This window comes from Geotrypetes seraphini, chromosome 8 (assembly GCF_902459505.1).
Source record: "Geotrypetes seraphini chromosome 8, aGeoSer1.1, whole genome shotgun sequence".
Taxonomy (NCBI): Eukaryota; Metazoa; Chordata; class Amphibia; order Gymnophiona; family Dermophiidae; genus Geotrypetes; species Geotrypetes seraphini.
Genome location: NC_047091.1, coordinates 22,437,350 through 22,462,695, shown reverse-complemented (window position 1 = coordinate 22,462,695; position 25,346 = coordinate 22,437,350). Strand labels below are relative to the sequence as shown.

Sequence of the window (25,346 nt, the reverse complement as noted above, 5' to 3'; positions counted from 1 at the left end):
CTAGCAAACACATCAATTTTACTTTATATCGATATTGATGGACTCCTTGGGCAGTTTGTCTACCTTTCTTGCCAGAATTGCACCGAAAGAGCTCCAGAGGAGCATCCGTGTAATGCATGCTGCAGGGCACATGACGAGGGCTGGAGCCCCCTTGGTCCTTCCATGGGCTCAGAGTTTCTGAAGTCTCAGGATATGGGGCGTAAATTCCTTCCAGGACCCTTTAATTGTGACTTGGCATCTGTGGCAAAGCGCATCTGGTTGGACACCGCAGACCTGGGGAGGACACATGAGCTGGACCTATAAAGGACCTCAGAGGGCCCAAGTCAGGTCTTTGACCCTGATTTTGTTACCCTAATATATGCAGTGTTCAAAAATATAGAGGGTCATCACAGTTGGAAAACAGAGTGGTATCATCACAGAGGGGTTTGTCCTCTGAGATTGTGGTCCTGCTGCAGCCTGTGGAGCTGCAAGACCTGCAGATAAAGTCTGAAAGAGACTTGGAAAATGGGGATCTGATTCCATTCGTCTCCTCCAAGCATGAATCCTCCATGGAGGATAGTGGATTTCAGGGGCTGCCAGACAGGAGTCTCTGGTAGCCCTGGATCATGGTGAGGATCCTACTGTATGCAGGCTATTTAGACCAGCAGAATTAGAAGTTAATTTTGTTTCCATGCGGGAGTTGAATTTGGAGACTCCGCGTGTTCCTGCTACCCAGCTTTCATTATTATGCAGCACTAAGTCCCAGTCTGCTGTTTCCCCCCCTCATCCTGAGATCACAGAGATGATTTCAGAACATTTGGAAGTACCTGAGGACCAGGGCAATGTCGAGGTTATATCCCATGTCGACTTCAGTGATGCAATACACAAGTTTTGGAGATATCACAGGCTTTTCTTTCAGATAAGTCTCTAAAATTATACAGTACTCATGTACTGAAATGCTTTAAAAGGACCAACATTAATGCTCTTATGACTTTAAACTGTACATTACACATTTGCTATAACTATTCAGATTACTAAAACTATTTTTTTTCCCTTTTTTTTCACAGTTTGAAGAGAAACCTGGTGTAGTTTTTGATGGAGGTGCGGAGAACTGTAGGTGCCTCTTTATGTTATGTGACAATTATTTTACTGTCTTCAGGCTTTGTTATATTTGTTGGTACACCAATTGCCCCTTGTGGGTACCTATGATTCACTGTCTATTTTGAATGAAATGTATTCAGGATCTCCATAATAGGTTTCTTTTTTGTAACAATGGTTCTCCATGGACAGCAGGATAAGTGATGCACACAAAGTTATCCTCATAACACTTGACAAAGAGTGCTTTTCCTGTAGCCCAAAAGTATACAAAATTCTGAGTGTGTGCCAGACTTCTTGTACAACCCTGTGCTGTACACCGCTTTGATTTGACTTTGTTGAAAATGGCGGTATAGCAATTAAAATAACTGTAACCTTTCCTGAACTTTTCTAAAAGAGGTCAGGACATGGGCTATAGATGAGAAATTGTTCAGAAACATCTGTAGTATCATTCTGCTCAGTTCCTGGAGGCCAATCTCTTACCTTGCTGTCCCTGAAGATCCCCTGCTACTGGAAAGAAATCTAGTTTTCTCCATGGACAGGCAGAGAGTGATGCACATAGAAGGTGACTGAAAAAGCTGGCAATGGTGTGAGAAAGATCAGCTTGGCATTTGATTAGTTGAATGCTGAGCACAGTGAGTTGTCATATGGGGAGGATAGATTTTGGAGAAAACTTCAGGGTGGCTTTTCCAAAAGGCTGTCTGCATAATTGCCTAGGTCAGCGATAGGCAACCATGGTCCTCAAGGGCCACAGCCAGTTTGGGTTTTCAAGATTTTTAGTGAATATATATGAGATTGATTTGCACATATTGCTTCCATTGTATGCAAATTTCTATAATAAATGCATGAATCTTGAATCCCTAAAATGGATTGTGACCCTCGAATTGTGGTTGCTCAAGCCTAGTTGAGATAATAATGTGACATGTTGATAGCAATCCTACAGATTTTATGTAGAGGAGTTCTGCTATGAAGGTGGCCATTGCTTATGAGTGGTGAGCATATTCAAATTCTGGAATGTCTGAGTGAACTCTAGTAGTAAGAGATGCATTTGATGATCAAAGAAGAGAGTTCTCTTGGTCATAGGAAAAACTTCTGAGCATCCTTGTAGGAGTCCTGTCTCTGAAAAAGGTAGAAGACAAGCACCTGATGACAGTATAGCATGTGGAAGGAATTTTCTTTTTAAGGTGATATACAGTGAGGGGAAGAAGTAGGGAGAATATTGAATGGGTTAATATAGAATTACAAGATGACTTTGTCTGAAACTTGGTATTTGGGGGGGGTAAGTACACTAGAAACTGAAGCTCACTAATGTGTCATGCTGAAAGCAACAGCCCTGAGGAAGAGTTGAGGTTACATGATGGTAGCAGCCAATGGATAGGGTGGCTAGAAGTTGAAAACACTCTTAACCTTGAGAAACATGAATTTCCTACTCCATGCTGATGGAAATGAGAGAGAGCTGCCAGATGGAACCTAAGAGACCTGAGTTCTAGAAGCTATTAGAGATGGAGGTCAGTTGGACACATGAAAGGGTCTTGATTGTCTGCCAAACATGAGGTGACAAGATTTGCAGGTGAGAGTGCATCAGAACAGAAGCAAGATTTCCTGTATTTGGTATAATGCTAGGATTCTGGAAGCTAAGGTAAACATTCAAGGTTGAGTGCCAGAGACTGCAGGTTGAAATTGCTGTGCTGTTGTGTTGAGACCAAGGTTGGCAGGAGGGAAAGGTAATAAGGAGGTGTAATCGTTCAGTAACTTAGGAACAGCTTTGATTTAAGCTTGTAGAGGAGGCAATGAGGATTTTAGAGGCCTTGGTCTGTCATATTTAGGTATGATGCGTCTAATCAAGGGAATGGGGATAGACATAAGCTCGGTGTGAGATCGAGTAGGTGAGCGACATCCTGGCTGGGTTTCTGGCACAGAAGGAGGGCATTTAGTTTTGAGGTTGTTGACTTATTTGTAGGGAAAGGCTACTCATGAAAGCCCATACTACAGTTGAGGCTTTCCACTAGGATATTCTGCCCTACTGCAAAGCTTTAACAAATTTTCATGGAATTTAAGAGCCAACCCCAAATCCCTTTGTCCATTCTCTTCCACCCCTACACATAACCACAGTAAGTTTGAGGTGTGGCTGTAGAGGAGGAGATCTCCATAGATCTCGGTCTCGTTCCTTTATAAGCTGTGTCCATAGGCAAAGAAAGTTTGGTAAATCAGTCTGTTAAGGAACTACTCATTGTACATAACTGCCAGAAAGCAGCAATCTCCCTTCTGGAAACATTGTGTCTGCTGTGTTGCATTGCTTACTTGATAGGTGAAGCAAAGAGGTAATTAAATGCCTCTTTTTTTTTTTTCTCTCTCTCTCTCTTGCATCACCCATAGCAATTTTTCAAAGGCATTTTTATAAAGAAAGGTTTTCAATGAACTTTTAAACATGTCTAATGTAGGTCCTTCTCTGATATTGCTTGGGAGTGAGTTCCATAACTGTGGTGCGATGACTGAGATCTCGGCACGTCTCGCGCTGATAATCTTTAAGGAGGGTACTGAAAGTAGATTCCCTTTGGTCGAACAAAGGGATCTGGAAAGTGTATGTGGTATCAACAGCATCTAGGAAAGGAGGAAGGTTTGACTGACAGATCTTGAATGATAAGAGGGCAGTTTAATAGAGGAGATACAGTGATGAGGCAGTAGTTTCAGGAATAGAGGGTGTCCATAGGAAAAGGCTGCTTGGATTCTAGGCTCCATTAAGAGAAGGCAAGCATGCACTTGCCATCCTTTGGGTGACGTATTGGAGCTTCGGATTTGCCAGGAGAGGGCATAATGGAGTCCATGAACCAGCTGTGCTTAGGGTAGTAGCTTGGGTAGAATGAAGACAGTTAGAAGTATTGACCAGCCTATTGTGGGGAGATAGATATTTCTTTGTGATCCCCACAAAAGGAAACTTTATATGGTGGTTCATGTGCTTAGTATTGTTGCCAGATTCAGGGGAAAAATTTCCATTTCAATGATTCAATTTGCTTTTCCTGCCCAATCGGGCGTTTTTTTTTTTTTAAACATCCTGATGGGTTTATTTTGTAGCTTTTCCACCCTCCCCAATCTCACACCAACGCTATAAACAAAAGTCTTTTCCTCTCTGTTAGGTCCTAGCTCACACTCGCTATCTAACACCAGCTCTGGCAGGATGCACATTGTGCTTGAAATAAGAAATTAGTACAAAGGCTAGTAGAAGAAAAATCCTTGGGAGAGGAGCAACTCCAGTCATTGTGCTTTGTAAAAAACAGATTTGAGGAGAGTATGCAAGAGGGCTGGTAGATCAGAAAATATTTGGATTTTTCCAGGCTAAGGGAGGAGCACTTTATTGTGGTGCCATCAATATGACATCACTTGGTGTGGATCACTCTCTTCTGCTTGTCCACAGAGAAAATATTTTTGACTGGCATCCAATTTTTCCTTTTTTTCCTTAATGCATTTACACCCCTTCCTATGCCTAAGATATTTGAAACATATGAGTAGTACTTGTCAAAAATCCAATTGTAGGTACTGTATCATTCATTTTTCATAAATACTGATGGGTGAATATACTGTATGAACATTTTTATAAAAGGTGACTAAATTATGAATGTTTCAGAAAGTGAAATGGATAGTAGCTAAGGCATGAAAGCTGTGTTTGCAAATTTCAAGCTTATGCCAGTTCAGCTGCTACTCTGCTTCTTCCCTACTTCCTTTAGCATTTGTTTGGTTTTCTCTGGGCAAACATTTAGTAGATCTCTTCTGATGTGGAAAAATGGGTCTGTAAAATATTTCTCAATATTTCATTTTTTATCAGTTTTGTGTTGGTCTTCCTTTTTAGTTTTGCTTTTTTTTGTATCATCCCAATCCCTGGAATAACTCGGGGTCGTCTTCAACATGGCAGACGGTCATGTCTGTCTACCAGAGGCATACAGAAGCTTTGCACTCACATAACGAGATTGCTGGTACTACCTCCCAAGTGCTAGGCTCCATGGCAGCAATGATAGATATGGTCCCCTGGGCGAAAGCTCTCCAGAACACTTTGCTTTCGTGGTGGTCACCTCAGTTGAACTCCCTGCAGATGTGTCTGCTGTGGACACTGGAAACTTGGGTCAGTATGGACTGGTGGCTCCACCCATAGGCATTGTCATGAGTCATGCCCCTCCGAATAACCTCATGGGTAATTGTGTTCAGCTGGGGGGGTTCACAGCAATGGACACCTGATCCAGGGGTGTTGGTTGGCCTCCCAAAGGAAGTGGCTGATCATCAGATTAGAACTCTGATCCATTTGATTGGCATTGCAGAGACTGTAGAAGGGACAAAAGGTTAGAGTTTTCTTGGACAATGCTAAAGCATTGGTGTATGTCAATCGCCAGGGAGGCACCAAGAGTGCGCACTGTGGGTGGTTGCATCAGAGGAGATGTTGTGTCAGAGGAGAAGCTTCCGCCCACACACGCACGTGATGCACGTAGGCTCCGGCGGCTTTCAACAAGTACTCTGAAACCATAAAACATGCCGCAAAGGTAATTAGGAGGGAGATAGATTTGTAGGGAGGGGGCCACGCGGCCCCCTCCCTTAACTGCAGGGACAAGGCCATTCACTGCTCCACGGGGCGGTGGATGGCCTTGTCCCCATAACCGCGGTGAGCACCTTCCCCCCTCCACCGTTTTGGCAGGGTATCCGCAGCTACTCGCTGCTAGCCGTGGCTACTAGTTGCTAGCCGCGGCTAACATCCACTGTGTCATTCTCTAGTTAGAATCTGGAAGACTGTTACTTTGTCATGATTGGTCAGCTGCTTGCATTCATTGACCTGATGGCATGCCTTTCCTCCCTAGGTGATATACATGTAGAAACTGATCACAGCCTTACGCCTGCCATTGGGCCCATCTCATTTGGTCTGCGAAATCCGACGGGATCTGAAAATTCACTACTAGATGAGGACTATTTTGTTAATTCAAGGGATCTTGCTGGGGTTCCTGTTGGAAGCGAAAATGAAGATGAGCAGGATTTTACTTCAAAAGAAAATCTTTCTTCTGTGCTTCATTCTGAAAACATGATGGAAGAGGAGAGAACACTGACAGAACATGAAACAGACAGTGAAAAGGAAATGACCTTAAAGAATCTTAGACATTTGGACCTTGCTTCCCAGCTGGGCCAGGACTCCATGTTGAAATCCATTCGGAAGGATTTTGCCTTAACAAGAGAGAACAGTAGAGAAACCTTTTCACCAAAAGGCATGTCTTTTCAAGAACGTGATAGACGTTTGGAAAAGATCCCTAAAGAGCTGGATTCAAGACTGAAAAGCAATTTTCTTGATAAACAAGGTAATATGAAATGTGCATTAAATATTTGTGAAATCCTAGTTTAAAAAAGGGAATGTTTCAAAGCAATCAGTAGTAATAAATTGCAGAGCTTGGGTACCTCATTATACAGGTAGGCTTTTATAAAAAGCATGTTCTCTTGATTTGTTTGGATGTTTGAGAAAATTAAAATCAAACTGTTGTTAGTGATTAAAGAAATGGCAGGATGCATGCAACAGTAAAAATCCTATTTTCTTTGCATGTATTTTATTCATGCAAGTTTCTCTTGGAGATATAAGCAGTTGGTCAGAGAAATTAGCTACTCCAAACTAACTCATTTACACAGCTTATATAAGACATAATCGAAATGTGTTATACTAATGCATATCGGCTTTATATTCTGAATGCAGTCTTTAAAAATTAGAACTTCCACTAAGCCCATTGTGACTTTGACAATGATGTCTTAACATCATGCATATAAGATTGAACTTGAAACTCTCAAGATTTGGTTAACATGTGGAAAAGCTATTATAAAATACTGTCTTTCAAGAGAAGTAGAAAGAGGTGAAAGAACCTGAGTCGTCAGTAAGCATATATTTCTTTTCATGATAATTGCTAATCTTGACCACATGTTCTTGTCTGATTCAGCCTGCTTAAGTCTTAGATATGCCAGCAGAGTAGAACGCAGCATTTTTTTCTAGCGTTTGACTTTTGGCCATTCCCACTCCATTTGGTTGCCCTTCTACCTTCTTGTATGCCTACTGGGAAGTAAAAGATCTTCTGCAGAAATACTTTTTTTGTGTGTGTGTTTTTGATTCTTTATTCCTTTTTGCATATTGCAACAAGTGTAGAAGATAAAATCATATGAACTTATAAATACACACTTGATTAACTCTCATATAACACTTTAAATACAACATTTCATTACAAATTAATATTCTATAATATTTTGAATATTAAGTAATACACCTAATATTTAAACTATTCTTATTGAATAGAAAACCCTCCCATCCCATCCCCTCCCAACACAGAATTACATACAAGTACCATTACAATGAAACTATTGATATATTATGAGATAATAAAAATACCCCCCCCCCCATTTCCCCTCTAATCAAATATCTTACCTTGGGAAAAAGTTATCATTCATTACAAAAATCTGTTAATGGTCCCCAGATCTTCTGAAATTTACCAAAATATCCTTTTTGTGTTGCTATTGTACGTTCCATTTTGTATATATGACCTACAGAATTCCACCAAAAATTGTAATTTAACCTGTCATAATTTTTCCAATTGTATGTTATTTGCTGAATTGCTACACCAGTCAAAATAAATAAAAAAATAAATAAATAAATAGGATGTTGGAAAACCCGGTAGCCTTGATATATGATACTATTTTATTTGGAACGACAATGAGAGCAAGGAGTCAAATCTCGTCAAATAACAACAAACTTTTATTTATTTTAACTAGTGTAGCAATTCAGCAAATAACATACAATTGGAAAAATTATGACAGAAATACTTGTACGTACAGAGACTACAAAAAGGTGTGGTTTCTGCTTTTTGTAGTTTAATTTTTTTCATTATTTACCCCATCTTCCTGATAATGCCCAGAACGCTTTACAAAATTATATGCATACTAAAGTTAAACATAAAAATAAACCAACTACTTATCATTTCTCTAAGATTACCATTTTTCTGTCCTAAGTCCCTAATAACAATACAGCTGCTATGTTGACATGTCTGTGGAAGATCTTTTTTCCTCCCTAAAAAATGTTTAGTTCTATTATGCTAGAAGTGAGCATGTCCAAGGCTTAACTGAATCCTATTCTTGTCTCAAAAAACATTGTAGGATTATACACAGATGGATAAACATCCCATCTTTGCCCGCTCTCCCCCATATTCCATTTTGCAGTCATATTCTGCAACAGTTGAAAGTGGGCCAGAATTTTGAGTCAAACTCAGATAAATGTATAATATCATGAATACCTTAGGGCCAAGCTCTGGGAAGTATTTGCCCAATCTGTTCAGGATTAACTCTTAGAAAGTTAGTTGGTTATGATAATGCACTTGTCAGTCCTGTTTTGCAATAGCAGAAAGAAGGAAGTCTACTTACAGATAGTTACTTTCTCATCATAATGGATATTGCACTTCTGCATAGCTTCTTCAAGGGTCAATAATTTGGATATTAGCACAACACTAAGCCTTCAAAAAGATTTCCAGAGGAATCTGGTAAACAAAATCAGGGAAACTTTTTGTTAACATAAAACAACATATTGAAGTGAGAGTTCTCTAATACTTATTAAATTTAAAAAAAATATATATATATTTTTTTTAGCAATACAGTATAATCATAAGATCTAAAGCCGATTGTTCCTATTAGATCTATAGTTTCATTTCTTCCAAAGTGCTGCTGGCAAGGTTTCAGTGCTAGTTCAGAGATCACCCTATCTAATGTGAACTTCTTGACCTAATTACTACATAGTGAAAGGGGGGAACCATGCATTTTACCTCATAAAATGAGGTACTATATATCTGTTTGTCACATTTTTAGTAAATGTGCAAGACTGTATTAAAAACAAGGTAATGGCAATACACATCAGCACACTTGAGAACCTAAGAATAGCCTTACTGGGTCAGACCAGTGGTCTATCTAGCCCAGTATCCTATCATTATGGTGGCAAATAAGGGTCACAAGTACCTGGCAAAAATCCAAATAGTAGCAACATTCCATGCTACCGATCAGGGCAAGCAGTGGCTTCCCCCATGTCTGTCTCAATAGCAAACTATGGACTTTCCTCCAGGAACTTGTCCAAACTTTCTTTTTAAACCAGCTGCATTAAGTGCTCTTACCACATCCTCTGGCAATGCACTCCAGAGCTTAACTACTCTCTGAGTAGAAAAATATTTCCTCCTCCTTGATTTTTAAAAGTATTTTCCTGTAAATTCTTGTCCCTAGCCTTTGTAGATTTCAATCATATCTCCCCTCAGCCATCTCTTTTCCAAGCTGAAGTCTTAACCTCTTCTGTCTTTCTTCATACGAGAGTAGTTCCAACCCCTTTTTCATCTTGGTCGCTCTTCTTTGAACTTTTTTTTTTTTTTTTAGTTCCGCTGTATCTTTTTTGAGATAAGATGACCAGAATTGAATGTCAAGAAGAGGTCGCACCATGGAGTGATAGAGGCATTATTCTTACTAATGTACATCACTTTGCATTTGTCCACATTAAATTTCATCTGCCATTTGGATGCCCAGTCTTCAAATTTCCTAAAGTCTGCCTGCAATTTTTCAGCCTATATACATTTTAACAACTTTGAAAGTTTAGTGTAATTTGCAAATTTAATCACCTCTCTTGTCATTCCAATTTCCAGATCATTTATAAATAGATAAATAGCACTGGTCTTAGTACCCTCCTTCATTGAGAAAAATGGCCATTTAACCCTACCCTCTGTTTTCTGTCCGATAACCAATTCCTAATCCACAATTGAACATTGCCTCCTATCCCATCACTCTAATCATTTCAGGAGCCTCTCATGAGGAACTTTGTCAAAAGCTTTCTAAAAACTAGATACACTGTATCAATCAGCATGTTTATTCACACCTTCAAAGAAATCAAGCAGATTGGTGAGGCAGGACCTCCCTTGGCTGAACCCATGCTGACTCTCCCATTAAATCATGTTTGCCTACATGTTCCACTATTTTTTAAATAATTGTTTCTACTTTTGCCTGGCACCACACTTAGTCAGGTTTACCATTTGAGTTCTTTCAGTATCCTGGGATGTCTGCCATCTGGTCCAGGTGATTTATCATTCTTTAACTTGTTTGGTTTAGTATGTCTTCCTGGCTCACCAAGATATTTTTTCAGTTCCTCTGCATCCTTGAAAACCATTTCCGGTTCAGATAGATCTCTTACGTCACTCAGTCTCTCCACTATGTCCTTATCTTCTCTGAGTGCCCCTTTTTGCTCCTTGATCTTCCAGCAGTCCCACGGATTCCCTCACATTTTTTCTGTTTCTGATATACCTTAAAAAATTGTTGCTATGAGGTTTTTGCCTCTTTGGTAAGTCTCTCTTCATATCCCTTTTTTAGCTTTATCAGTACTTTGCATCTAATTTGCCAGTGCTTATATCTGTTCTTATTTTCTTCATTTGGATCTTTTTCCATTCTTTAAAGAATGTTTTTTTTGGCTCTAATGGCCTCTTCACCTTTTAACCATGCCAGCTCTTGTTTTCACTTCTTTCCTCCTTTGTTACTACATGGAATACATCTGGTCTGGGCTTCCACCATGGCATTTTTAAATAACATCCATGCCTAGTTTATAGTCCTAACCTTTGCCATCAATCCTTTTAGATTCTTTTTAACCATGTTCCTCATTTTATTATAGTTGCCCTTTTGAAAATGAAATGTCACTACAGTAGATTTCTTTAGCTTTGTCACTCTAGATATCAGCTCAAATTTGATCACGTTGATTATCACTTTCCCAGCAGAGCCAAGGACCAAATCTAAAATAGCTTCCCCTCTTGTCAGTTCCTGGACCAGTTGTCCAAGAAGCAGTCACTTATAACATCTAGGAATTTTACCTCCCTAGCACTCCCTGATGTAACTTTGAGAGAAAAATCTGTTTGTTTGAATTTTTCAAAAAAGCACAACAATCTTTCACAATACAGAATCAACAGATAAAGTAAACTATACATCAATAGACTAATCTGTACTCCTCCCTCCCTTCCCCAATCCCCAGAAAGTACACCTACCCTGTAACTAAAAGAAGGGCCAAAGAGACCCAAGAACCCTTAGTATACCCTAGCCAAAAAACACATATGCTTACAAATCTCAAAGAGGCGACCACCCAAGCAGAAGTCCCACTCTTCATAATTATCACTACACCCCCTAACTAAGAAAAATCAGGAGTTGAATACAAGAAAATACAGATTCCAACCACCCTGATATAACTTTTATCCAGTCAATGTTGAGGTACTTAAAATCACCCATTATTATACTGTTGCCCAATTCGTCAGCTTCCCTAATCTCTGAAAACATTTCTTTATCTGTCTGCTCATTCTGTCCTGGGGGATGGAAGTATAACCCTTCCTGTATATTCCTTCTCTTCATACATGGAATTTCTATCCATATGGATTCCACACTGCTGTCTGTCATGCAGAATGTTTATTTTGTTTGATTCAATTCTCTCTTTAATTTATAGCAACCCCCCCTTCAATTTGATCTATCTCACCTTGTACCCAGGTAACACAGTATCACATTCATTGTCCTCCTTCCACCAAGTCTCCAAGATGCTTATTATATCTACCTCATCATTCAGTGCTATATTCTCTAACTTTCCTATTTTATTTTTTAGGCTTCTAGCATTTGTATATAGACTCTTCAAATTGTGTTTTTTCCTTATAGCTATGGGCTGCTGAGAAGATAACAGGGATAATTTTGAGTCCTTTACTCTGCCTTCCTCTTTAAAAACTCCTGGCTTTCTTCACCATTATTGAAACCTCTCTATTAAGACATCCTTTTTCAATAGTATCCTTCAAGAATACTCCACACCAAACCATCCACTGCTTGGGTGACTGTCGGCTTCCCCCCATCTCATTTTAAAAGCTGTGCTATCTAGTTCTTAAACAGTGCCAGCAGCCTGGTCCCATTCCGATTAAGATGGAGTCCATCATTTCAGAATAGGTTTCCTATTTCTCAGAAGGCTGTCTAGTTTCTAACAAATCTAAATCCCTCATCCCTGCAACATTGTCTCAACCATGCATCGAGACTTCAGAGCTCTGCCTACCTCTCGGGTGTTTTAAGGGGGGCATTTCTGAAAATGCTATACTGGAGGATCTAGATTTCAGCTTTCTTCCTAAGAGCCTAAATTTAGTTTCCAGAACCACGCTCTCACATTTTCCTATGTACCAAGATACCAGCTCCTCCCCCAACACAATCCAAAATCCTGTTTAAGTGATGCGTGAGGTCCATCACCTTTGCACCAGGCAGGCAGGTGACCAGGTGATTCTCACACCCTCCAGCTACCCAGCTTTCTACATGCCTATTGATTGAATCACCAACTATAATATATGTCCTAACCAGATGCCTTTGGAGAGACATCCTCAGTGTGAGAGGATATTGCATCTCTTGGAGGCCAGGTCCTGGCTATAGGATTATTTCCAAGAAAACAAATGGGCAGCCGATCCACAAGATCCAGATACAAAAAAACAGTAGATCAGAATAGAGGTCCAAAACTCCAATGTAAAATTTATTTACCACATAAAATAAAAAATAATTAAAAGCCCGACAGCCATGTTTCGCCCTCATAAGGGCTGCATTAAGGGTCTGTAAAACTAACAAAAACCCCCAATATATTGATATATTCACAATAAATGATCCAATCAAAGACCTCACTCCAAATCAGCAGATTGGAGATGGGACTTCTCTACAATGTCCCTGTAGGTCTCCTATATGTACCTCTCTGTCTTCCTCAGCTTCTCAAAAGTCTGCTATTCTAGCCTAAGGGAATGGACTTGTTTTCTTAGAGCTAGGAGCTCTTAGCAGTGAGCGCGCACACATGATTATCTCCCAGTTGGTGAGAAGTTATAAGTGTGTGACTCATTGCAAAAGACTGGATAGCACCCCTTTTTGCTTCTGCATCTTATTATTGAGCTGATTATATTAGACTGGTATAGAGAGCTTTAGGATTACATTATATGCTTTATTTAGTGTTTGATTCTTAGCAAGTAATGAAATGTAACAAGAATATGTAATAAGCAGTTCTCCTGTTTTCCTAATTAGAATAATTGACTATGAATTAAGAAATGAGCTAGGGTGGCAGGAAAGAAGACTATGCCTGCCAGAGACCATCTAGCAGAAAGTTCAAGTTTTAAAAACTGTACATAAGAAACGCTTTCACCGGATCAGACCAAGGTCCATCTAGTCCAGCGATCCGCACACGCGGAGGCCCATTTAGGTGCTCCTTGTTGGAGACCCGGATTTCCCGTATCCCTCAATATGATTTGCAAGAAGGTGTGCATCCAGCTTGCGTTTGAAACCCAGAACAGTATTCTCTGCCACCACCTCCTCCGGGAGAGCATTCCAAGCGCCCACCACTCTTTGTGTGAAACAGAACTTCCTGACATTTGTCCTGAACCTGCTGCCATTCAGTTTCAGGCTATGACCTCTTGTCCGTGTCACATCTGAAAATGTCAGTAATGCTGCTTCCTGGTCAATTTGGTCAAATCCTTTTAATATTTTAAAAGTCTCTATCAGATCCCCACGCAGTCTTCTCTTTTCGAGGGTGAACAGTCCCAGTTTTACGAGGCGTTCCTTGTAGCTTAAATTCTCCATACCTTTGACTAGTTTCGTAGCTCGCCTCTGCACCCTCTCCAACAGAATCTTATCCTTCATAAAGTATGGAGACCAGTGTTGGACACAGTATTCTAAGTGTGGTCTGACCATTGTTCTATAAAGTGGCATTATAACATCTTCCGACCTACTCGTGATCCCCTTCTTAATCATACCTAACATCCTATTTGCTTTCTTCGCCGCCGCCGTGCATTGAGCCGATGGCTTTAGGGTTCTGTCTATCAGAACCCCCAAATCCCTTTCTTGTTCGCATTTGGCTAATGTCACCCCCGACATCTTGTAATCATGTTCTTTGTTTTTCTTTCCCAGTTGTATCACCTTGCATTTGTCTATGTTAAAATTCATCTGCCACTTTATCGCCCACATTTCCAGCTGATTTAGATCCTTCTGAAGATCCTCGCAGTCCTTTTGAGAGCCAACCGCCCGACATAGTTTTGTATCATCTGCAAACTTGATTTTATCCCAGGACAAGCAGGCATGATATTCTCACATGTGGGTGACGTCATCTACGGAGCCCCGGCGCGGACAGCTTTTCAAGCAAACTTGCTAGAAGTTTCAAGTTTGCACACTGCACCACGCATGTGCGTGCCTTCTGCCCACTAGAGGGCGCATCCCACCTCGTGGTCCTCAGTTCAAATTTTTCCGCGGAGCAAGAAAGCCCTGTGGATCTGAGCTCCAGTGTTTTTGCCTTCTAGCTGCCGCGTTTAGTTTGTTTATTGATCGGATTAATCGCGGTGCTGCTTTATTTTTCGTCCGTCTTACAAAAAAAAAAAAAAAAAAAAAATAATAATTGTTTTTCGTTGGGCTCCGGGGGCTCCCGGAAGCCTGAGCCGGGGAACGTCGGTCGTTCCCGGCCTTCTTCTTTTTCTCGTCGATGTCCCGTCCTGTTACGGGATTCAAGAAATGCAGCCGGTGTGAGAGACTACTCTCCATCACCGACCCTCACCGGTGGTGCATTGTCTGTCTTGGGCCCGAACATCCAACAGCCTCGTGTGATCGCTGTGCTACCTTCCAGAACAGGGCCCTCCGTCGCCGTAAGGCCAGAATGGCGGAATTGTTCGCCGTCGACGCGCCGACCAAGGCCTCGACGTCGGCCCCGGCTTCGGCCCCGGCCTTGACCTCGGCCTCGGCGTCCTCGGGGGCCTCGGCGTCGCCTCGGCCCTCATCTTCGAAGCCGTCGTCATCGAAGCCAGCTTCGGGTAAGTCCTCTGTTCCATCCCCTTCAGCAAAGAAGCCATCCTCGAGTCAGGCCAAAGCGGGTGGGTCGACCCCGGCCCCGCATCGGACCTCGACTCCGCACACCCCGAGGGAATACTCGAGACCGAGGTCGCCCTCCAGGGAGTGTGCCCCGGACTCGGAACTCCCCACCTTCGTGGGGATTCCGGCCTTCCAGGATCTCCTTCGAGCCTTGATCTCATCGGAGCTGTCGGGAGCCCTGGAAGTGCTGCAGCGTGCTGCGGGCCCGGCGACGTCGACCTCGGCCGGGGCGCCCTCGGCCTCGGAGGCCCCGGTCTCGGCTCCCTCGACCTCGGGAGCCCCGGCCTCGGCGACCTCGGTCTCGGGTATTGCGGCCCCGTCCACCTCGGTCTCGGCCCCGCCCCGGACCTCGACCTCGGGGGAGCCTCCTGAGCGCAGTGTCCGCCCAAAAGAAAAGTTCCGCAGAGTGCGCCGACTTTCCTCCTCGGCTTCGGGATCTTCCCCGGACGCCTCGCCCTCGAGGCGACCTCGGACGAGGCGCCGATCGAGGAAGCCTAAGCGACCCCGGGGCTCGCCTCGGCGCGATCGTTCCTCGTCGTTCGGGGGCGAGGCGCTGCAGGTGTCGGAGTTGCGCCTCGATAATCCGAGGCTCCTCCGCTCACCTCGGGGAAAGTCTTCCCGCGCCGCCTCGCCGAGGAAACGGGAGAGGACCCCACGGACCCCGGGATCCTCCCCCAGGGACTCCCCTAGGAGGATGATTTCACCCTCCCCCTCGAGGGCCGTGGAGAGAGGATCCTGGGATTCAGGATCGGTTAGGAATCCTCAGTATTCCCATGAGGCCTCCCCCCGCTCCTCGGTGGGACGGTCGAGAACCCCGTCCCCCCAGGCTAGGCCGTCCTCCTTCTCATCTTTTGTCCAGGACATGGCCCAAGCCCTGGGGATTGACCTGATGGTAGGTTCCAAATATTCCAAGGAATTTCTAGAGGAACAGGACCTTCCCACTCCCCCTAGAGAGGTACCTAGACTCCCTCTCAACAGTGTCCTCCTGCAGACCTGGCTGAAGAACTTGTCGAGCCCTCTTACAGGCACGTCTGTCCCGTCAAAAATGGAATCAAAGTATAGGACGATTCCCCCGAAAGGGTTTGATAAGGCGCAGCTCTCCCACCAGTCCCTCCTGGTGGAATCTGCCCTTAAAAAATCACAGCCCTCACGGGTTTCTGCGGCGGTTCCACCCGGCAGGGAGGGGCGGACCCTGGACAAGTTTGGCCGTCGCCTCTATTCAAACACTCTGATGGCCACCAGAGTTCTAAATTACTCCTTCACCTTTTCCTCCTACTTGCGTGGGATGGTGAAGGACCTTCCTCAATATCGGAACTCGTTACCGGACTCCAAAAGAGCAGGATTCGATAAGTTTATGTCCAACCTGTCTCAATTGCGGTTGTACCTTTTCCATTCAGTGTACGACACCTTTGAGCTGGTTTCGAGGGTGTCGGCCCTCGCAGTGGCCATGCGCCGCTTGGCCTGGCTTCGCACCCTCGACATGGACCCAAACCTGCAGGAACGTCTTGCAGACCTGCCCTGTGTGGGGTCCGAGTTATTTGACGAGTCTTTGGAGGCGGCGACCAAACGGTTGTCGGAACAGGAACGCTCTTTAGCATCCCTGGTCCGCCCCAAACCTAGGCCCCCCGCCACAGAAACCTTTCCGGCCTCCGCCGCGCCGGTACCCCCAGAAGTCGACCCCGTCCTTCTCAAGACCGCCTCCGAGACGTTCGTCTCAACGAGGCAGAGGGGGACAAACCCAAGCCCCGGCGCAGGGCCCTTCTAAGCCCGCGCCTTCCTTTTGACGGGCTGAGCGGACGGGGCGGGTTCCCCTCCGCACCTTCACCAGAACCCCTTCCTATCGGGGGGCGTCTTCGGTCCTTCCGGAAGGCATGGACCGCGATTACCTCAGACGCTTGGGTGCTCCGGATCGTCTCCGAAGGCTACTCGCTCAATTTTGTGTCCTCACCACCGGACAGTCCCCCAAGTTTAGCCTGGTGCAACCGGTCGCAACTACCGACCCTTCTGACCGAAGCCAAAGCTCTCCTGAAGCTTCGGGCGGTCGAGCCGGTCCCCAAGGACCAGTGGGGGACGGGATTTTACTCCCGTTACTTTTTGGTCCCAAAAAAGACCGGGGACATGCGCCCCATACTCGACCTCAGGAAGCTCAACAAATGCCTGGCCAGGGAGAAATTTCGAATGCTATCTCTCCCGGTCTTGTATCCTCTCTTGGAGGAAGGGGACTGGATGTGCTCCCTCGACTTGAAGGAAGCATATACCCATGTCCCGGTGCACCCCACCTGCCGAAAATTCTTACGATTCCAGGTGGGAGACCTACACCTCCAGTACAGAGTCCTGCCCTTCGGCCTGGCCGCGTCCCCACGAGTATTCACGAAGTGCATGGTAGTAGTGGCGGCAGCCCTGAGGTCTCGCGGGCTCCACGTGTTCCCTTACCTGGACGACTGGCTCATCAAAGCCCCGACCAGGGAGGAGGTTATCTCAGCGACCCGACAGTCTATTGCCTTCCTGCAAACCCTCGGATTCGAGATAAACTTTCCAAAGTCTCAGTTGAGGCCGGCTCAGTCTCTTCAATTCATAGGTGCGGTGCTGGACACGGTGCGCCTGCGCTCCTACCTTCCGACCCAACGGTTGGAAGTCTTGGTACGGATGAGCCGCCAGGTCTCTCAACTACCAAGGGTGTCGGCCAAGCGCATGATGATGCTGCTCGGCCATATGGCCTCGACGGTACACGTCACGCCATTTGCGAGGCTGCATCTGAGGATCCCTCAGTATACACTCGCATCACAATGGCGCCAGGAGTGCGATCCGGAGTCGCGCCTCTTTTCGGTGACTCCGCTTTTGCGGAAATCGCTAAGTTGGTGGACAGACTCTTCAAATCTGTCCACGGGACTAATGTTTCGCACTCCCCCATTTCGCAAGGTTCTGACCACGGACTCCTCGGACTACGCGTGGGGAGCCCACCTCGACGGTCTTCGCACACAGGGCCTGTGGTCGGCGGAGGACCGTCGCTGTCACATCAACGTGCTAGAGCTTCGGGCCATCTTCCTAGCACTTCGAGCCTTCGTTCACGTAGTACAGGACCAGGTGGTCCTCGTCCGCACGGACAACCAAGTAGCAATGTACTATGTGAACAAACAGGGGGGAACGGGGTCGTGGCCCCTCTGCTCCGAGGCCCTTCGCCTCTGGGAGTGGGCGGCCTCCCGGAACATCTTCCTCCGGGCGGTCTACATCCAGGGGGAACTGAATTGTCTGGCGGACAAACTCAGTCGACTCCTGCAACCCCACGAGTGGACTCTACACTCAGCAGTTCTGCACGAGGTCTTCGCTCGCTGGGGAACGCCACAGGTAGATCTGTTCGCCTCTCCGGAGGCACACAAACTACCACTATATTGTTCTCGGATGTACTCGCGGGATCGTCTGGAGGCGGATGCCTTCCTTCTCGATTGGGACGGGAAGTTCCTCTATGCATTCCCTCCTTTCCCTCTGATCATGCGAACGTTGGTACACCTCAGATCGTCCACGGCCACGATGATTCTCATAGCTCCTCGGTGGCCGCGTCAGAACTGGTTCTCCCTACTGCTCCAACTCAGCGCCAGGGAACCCCTTCTTCTGCCTGTCGGTCCTTCTCTGCTATCTCAGAATCAAGGATCCATGTTACATCCCAATCTGCAGTCATTGCACCTGACAGCTTGGTTTCTTGTTCCCTGACCCCTCCGGACCTGTCTCAATCAGTGAGGGAAGTGCTGGAAGCCTCCCGCAAGATCTCGACGAGGCTTTGCTATTCGCAGAAATGGACCAGGTTTTCCACCTGGTGCTCTTCTTTCCTCCTGGACCCGGTATCGGCCCCGGTACCCTCGGTTCTGGACTACTTATTCCATTTGTCGCGCTCTGGCCTGAAAACCACTTCGGTGCGTGTCCATCTTAGTGCGATTTCCGCCTTCCACCAACACCTGGATGGACGCCCTCTGTCTCTCCATCCCTTGGTGACACGCTTCATGAAAGGATTACTCAGGTTTTGTCCCCCGCTCAAACCTCCCCCAGTCGTATGGAATTTGAATGTGGTTTTAGCTCAACTGATGAAACCACCCTTTGAGCCACTCAACAAGTCCCTCTTGAAATTTCTGACTTGGAAGGTGGTGTTTCTGATTGCCCTCACCTCCGCTAGGCGGATTGGGGAACTACAAGCCTTGGTTGCGGACCCACCCTTCACCGTATTCCATCATGACAAGGTGGTCCTCCGCACCCATCCTAAGTTTGTCCCGAAGGTTGTTTCTGATTTCCACCTCAATCAGTCCATTGTCCTTCCTGTGTTCTTCCCTAAGCCCCACTCCCATCCTGGCGAGACGGCGCTTCACACGCTTGACTGTAAGAGGGCGTTGGCATTTTACCTTCAACGCACCAAGTCCCATCGGAAGGTCCCGCAATTATTCTTGTCCTTCGATCCCAATCGATTAGGGCACCCAGTTTCCAAGCGCACTCTGTCTAACTGGTTGGCGGCGTGCATCTCCCTTTGCTATACTCAGGCTGGCCTTCCTCCCCCGGGTCGAGTCACGGGGCACAAGGTCCGAGCAATGGCAGCTTCGATAGCCTTCCTCCGTTCCACCCCGATGGAAGACATATGTAAGGCTGCCACTTGGTCTTCGGTTCATACATTCACCTCTCACTACTGTCTGGACACTCTGTCCAGGAGTGACGGCCGGTTTGGCCAGTCAGTTTTACAAAATCTGTTTTCTTAAAATTGCCATCCTCCCACCTGCCCTTTTTGGTTTGGCTTGGAGGTCACCCACATGTGAGAATATCATGCCTGCTTGTCCTGGGATAAAGCACAGTTACTTACCGTAACAGGTGTTATCCAGGGACAGCAGGCATATATTCTCACAACCCGCCCACCTCCCCGGGGATGGCTTCTAAGCTAGTTATGGAACTGAGGACCACGAGGTGGGATGCGCCCTCTAGTGGGCAGAAGGCACGCACATGCGTGGTGCAGTGTGCAAACTTGAAACTTCTAGCAAGTTTGCTTGAAAAGCTGTCCGCGCCGGGGCTCCGTAGATGACGTCACCCACATGTGAGAATATATGCCTGCTGTCCCTGGATAACACCTGTTACGGTAAGTAACTGTGCTATATTGCATGATGTTTCCTCTTCCAGGTCATTTATAAAAATATTAAACATGATGGGCCCAAGAACTGAGCCCTGGGGCACGCCGCTGGTCACCTTTTCCCAGTCCGAGAATTTCCCATTTATGGTTACCCTCTGCGTTCTGTTCTCTAGCCAATTTCCGATCCATCCTTGCACTTCTCCTCCTATGCCATGACTTAGTAAAACGATAGAAAGCTTTTATACTATGGAAACTAGCTAAGTAAAGTTTGCTCTTTTAAGATTATTTAAGATTGTCAAAGCTTAAAGCAAAATATGAGGGGCTACTGAAAAGTTCTCAGCCCAACCAACAAAGCTGGAATAGTCTTCATCAAGGGCTACACACTTGGTCCAGTGATTTTCCACTTACAGTGGTACCTTGGTTTGCAAGCATAATTCGTTCCAGAAGCATGCTCGTAATCCAAAGTGCTCGTATATCAAAGCAACTTTCCCCATAGCAAGTAATGGAAACTCGGACAATTCGTTCCACATCCCCAAAACAGGCCTATGTTGCAAATAAAAGCTCACCCTCCCCTGCAAACTTTCAGTATCTACTGCAGTACTCCCCACCCCAATACCTCGGATTTCTGCATCTAATCTACCCGTACCGGAGAACACAGCATCAGCCGCTGGCCCCGAACAGCTTTCCCTCCTCCCTCTGTGCATTATTGCTCAAGAAAGCTTTCCTCTACCTCCAGCCCGCCTCTTTCTTTCCTCTCTAAGCACAAACAAGCCCCCTCGCTGCCAACCCACCTCCCTGGCTCTTTTGCCAAGCTTAACCAACAACTCTGGAAAGAATGTCAGCTGCACACTTACCCCCGGCAGCTGCCTGTGCTCGTGCGGTGGGCGGATGGTTTCTCCCCTTCACATTTAAGTGCTCTCAGGGAACATCATCATCAGGCTACTATCACCGTGCTGCCAACATTCAAACCTGGCATGCGAAATTACCGGGGCAACGTCAGGAGAAACGCTCCTATCTGGAAGCAGGAGAAGTTGTATTGGGCAGGGGAAGCTCCCGTGCTTCTCTCCAACTTCCTGCTAACGAGTTGTGCGGAGAAGCCAGCCCAACGCACCGAGCTGCGTCCGTGACGCGTGCCAATGGGAGAGAGGCTGGAAGTGAGTTGGTGGTTGTAAACGGTTGCAGTGTTGTGGGAGGGGAGCTCGGAATCGCAGCCGGCATGCTGCCGCTGAAGGACTCAGAGAGCAGCCCTGCGGCCCTCCTGCCAACTGAGGCCAATAGCATGGAGGTGCCCCTTAAACATCCGCAACCCGACCCTGTAGGCCCGCGTGAAGGAGTACTTCCTGTTCCAGGTGCGTATGGCTCTCTGCTGCCAGCCTCCCGCTCCTCTCATCTGGTGCGGTGTCCGCTGGAGGTTCTTGGGGTGGACTTGCTCTCTGATCGAGTCAACGCTCGTTTTGCAAGTTAAAGCTTGCTCGAGTGTTTTGCTAGCCTTCAAAACACTCGCAAACCGAGGTTTGACTGTACTTCATTCTGACAGAAAATTACAGAATGCAAAAAATGAAACATGGCTGGACTAAGCGTATAGCCCTCGATGGAGATTGCCCGAATTTGTTAGTTGGGCTGAGAACATTTCCTCGGCCCCTCATCATGTATATTTACCCACACTAATGCTGTTGTCACGTACCTTGTAAATTCAGGAATTGGAACAAAACAGCTGGGGATCTTGTACTTCTACTCAATCACCTCAGGAAAAGAACATGTAAAATCACCAAATACTCACTCAATACCCTATATGGAACAAACAGGGGATTCAAAGACATCGCAAGGCCTCACATAAATAACCATTTGCACGTATAACATATAAAAAATGATGAAAAAAAAGGCACTGTAGCAGCCCTTAGAGAACCACCATGCCAGGAAAAGTTCAACACAACAGTCACAATCATTGCTTTTTGGGCAGAAAAAAGCAAAAAAAAAAACCTTAGCTGCCGATGGACTCCAGGCTTTCTCCAAGGCACCCACGATCAGTGCTCCTACACCCAGACACCGCAGCCAGTTGACTCAACGGGGAAATCTCTGTTTCGCCTCTTTGCGTCAAGGGTTTAAATCTTACTGCATCACAGGCAACTAGTGATTCATGTGTGGAGTTGGAGTGTGTTCTGCACCGAGGGTCCTGACTTGTTGCCTGTGATGCAGTAAGATTTAAACCCCTGACGTAGCAAGGCGAAACGGAGATTTTCCCATCGGGTCAGCTGGCTGTGGTGTCCGGGTGTAGGAGCACTGATCGTGGGTGCCTTGGAGAGAGCCTGGATTCCATCGGCAGCTAAGTTTTTTGGGTTGGGTTTTTTGTTGGGGTTATTTTTGCTTTTTTTTCTGCCCAAGAAGCAATGATTGTGACTGTTGTGTTGAACTTTTCCTGGCATGGTGGTTCTCTAAGGGCTGCTATAGTGCCTTTTTTCATCTTTATTTATATCTTACATGTACAAGTGGTTATATATGTGAAATGGAGATTTTTGCCATACGAAGCAGAACTAAGGCTTTTTCTCCACTTCTTTTTCTTTTTCCATTTTGTGAATGAGTGAAACGTGTGTATGTGTTGCTAAGGCCTTGCAGTGTCTTTGAATCCCCTGTTTGTTCCATATAGAGTATTGAGTGAGTACCATATATACTCAAATATAAACCGGGATTTTTGGGCCCAAAAATGGGCGTCTCAGTTTATATTCGGGTCATCTCCCAGTGACCACCTGAAACTCTCCCTGACTTCCTGCAGGCCTTCCTTAGGCTGGGACAGGAGGGATCCCTCCTGTCTCCTGCCACGGCCGACACTAATTAGCACCCTCCCTTGCGTACCTGTTCCCTGGTTGTCCAGCATATATCCCGTGCTGAAATCTTGAAGATTATAAAGGTAGTAGCCAGCGGCACACCCGGGCCGGCACGCAGGAATGAACTTTTTGTGCTCCTGGCTGGCCCCGAACTGCTCCTTGATAGGCTGCTGCAAGAACTACGAATCCTGCAAGAACTTGCGGCAGCCTATCAAGGAATGGTGCAGGGCTGGCCGGGAGCACGAAAAGCTCGTTCTTGTGTACTGGCCCAGGTGCGTCGCTGGCTACTACCTTACAGTCTTCAGGATTTCAGCGCGGGATACATGCTGGACCACCATGGAACAGGTACTTGAAGGAGGGAGGGTGGTAATTATTAGTGTCGGCCGGGGCAGGAGACGGGAGGGATCCCTCCTGTCCTGGCCTACCACTAGGTGGTTTGAGTTAAGGGGAATAGTTAATCTGTTGGCTGGGTTAGAGTGAATGTTTTCTACTTGATTTATCGCACGCCCAGGGTGCTCAGTGATGGTGTACGGGTGGGGGTATATTACCTCTACCTGAGTTTTGAAGTATTGGAGCTAGTCTCCCCTTACTGCTTGCTCACACTGAGAGCACCCTTAACACTTGATATTCATCTTGCTAGCCTTCAAGCGGCTTGTGTGGTGTGCACAGGTTTGGTTCCTGAGCGCTCCCTTTGTGAACCCTTTTTGGACAATTTCTGCCTTGTTGTTGTGTTGAGTTCAGTTTGTGGCAGTATATTTTGGAGTGTGTTTTGTTGTTGGCTGGGTTAGAGGGCAGAGGGGAGTACGAGACAATCTAGCCATTGTGACATCACTGATGAGGTTGGCTCTTTTTAGGGGGAAGAGGGTACAGGGAAGGAAGGTGGGACAGTGTTCAGAGCCTGGCAGGGAGGGGGGCTTGGTTCACAGCCTTGTAGGGAATGGGACTGAGTGCAGAGCAGGGAGGGAAGGGGGCTGGGTGCAGAACCTGGCAGGGCAGGGCATTTGAATATTAAGCTGCCCGACTTATATTTGAGTCAACCATTTTTCCTCCTTTTTGGGGGAAAAATGGGGGTCTCGACTTAGATTTGAATTGACTTATATTCGAGTATATACGGTATTTGGTGATCTTTTACTTAACCATTTTAGTCTCCAATCCTGCCTGCTGATCTCCTTGCATAAGATCACTTTAGTTAAAGTTCGGTCCCCCTCCTTGAGGTTTGCTCCGCTTTATGGTGAATAACTGTAGGTTAAATGGAAACAGCTACCAATAGCTCACATTTTTTCTCTTTTGAGCTTCAAAATAATCTCCCTCTGGTGCTGCAGTAGTGAGTTAGCATAATACAGTTCCAGCCAGGTGTTTCCCAGCCTCTGGGTTTTGGTCAGCACAGCTACCTTAATAGTCATGTGTGCAAGCAGGCTATATCATCACACCACAGATTCCCCCCTTAAGGTCCTATCCCCTGATGAGTCCCTCACTTTCACCGGCCTGTGCAATTTTGACATTCCTTTCTGCTGCCATTACTACTGTGCATATCTCCTGGACTTTCTCAGTAGTTTTAGCCCCTTTCTCCTTGGGAATCCCTTGGATGTACAGATTACTCCTAAGGGAGCAATTCTTCTTGAGAGGAAGGTGCAGCCATCAGAAGAAAGGAGGCATAACTGATTCTAGCCTGCTTGTCCATGGAGAAAACACGGTTACTATCTGTAACAGGGGTTTTCCATGACAAGTAGGAGAAATCAATCACGCAATCCTTCCTACCATCATCTCCTTATTGTTAAAGTTATTTGTTTTAGATCCATTAAAATATATTCATATAATAAATATAAAAAAGAGACTTTTGTAAAGTAAGTTTCCCAGACAATATGGAGAAAAGACCTCGGTATTTCCCAGGAATAATCCCGGGAAACTTATATGACAAGTATACAGTTGCCATAGAGAAACACATCCTTGGTCTAAGAAAAACTCCGTTTAAAGTTAAATAGTTTTTCTTAGACCAAGGATGTGTTTCTCTATGGCAACTGTATACTTGTCATACAAGTTTCCCGGGATTATTCCTGGGAAACACTGAGGTCTTTTCTCCGTATTGTCTGGGAAACTTACTTTACAAAAGTCTCTGGTTTTTGAGTTTATAATATGAATATCTTTTGGTGGATCTATATTTTTTAGATATTCAGCTTGTATAAATTTGTAGTTATTTGGTGCCACACAGTAGGCTTGAGGAGAAGAAACAATGGAGAGAGAGAGAAGATGCAAAGGTTTTCCTGAGGGGGGGACACATTTCTGGTCTGGCAAGGGTGTAACCATTTATCCTGCTGTCCATGGCAAATGCCTTTTAGAGGTAAATAACCTTGCTTTGTCTTTTGCTTGGTAATCTTTCCAGAGGAAAAAAGTCAAATTCCATGGACATTGGTAAGCGCTTTGATTTTCTTAAAGGCAACAAATGC

The 25,346-nt window shown here is 45.6% G+C and overlaps 1 protein-coding gene across 2 annotated transcripts in view; it reads left to right on the top strand.

Moving 5' to 3' along the window:
• The window catches only part of ZMYM4 (zinc finger MYM-type containing 4), a 157,293-nt gene that overhangs the window by 5,800 nt on the left and 126,147 nt on the right, over window positions 1–25,346 (top strand). Inside the window, exons 2-3 of one of the 2 annotated variants that reach the window (XM_033955236.1) lie at window positions 1,047–1,080; window positions 5,913–6,401. In XM_033955236.1, coding sequence (XP_033811127.1) covers window positions 1,047–1,080; window positions 5,913–6,401 — 523 coding nt within the window. Of the gene's footprint in view, window positions 1–1,046; window positions 1,093–5,912; window positions 6,402–25,346 lie in introns of both variants that reach the window. The other variant, XM_033955235.1, reaches the window with a different exon arrangement.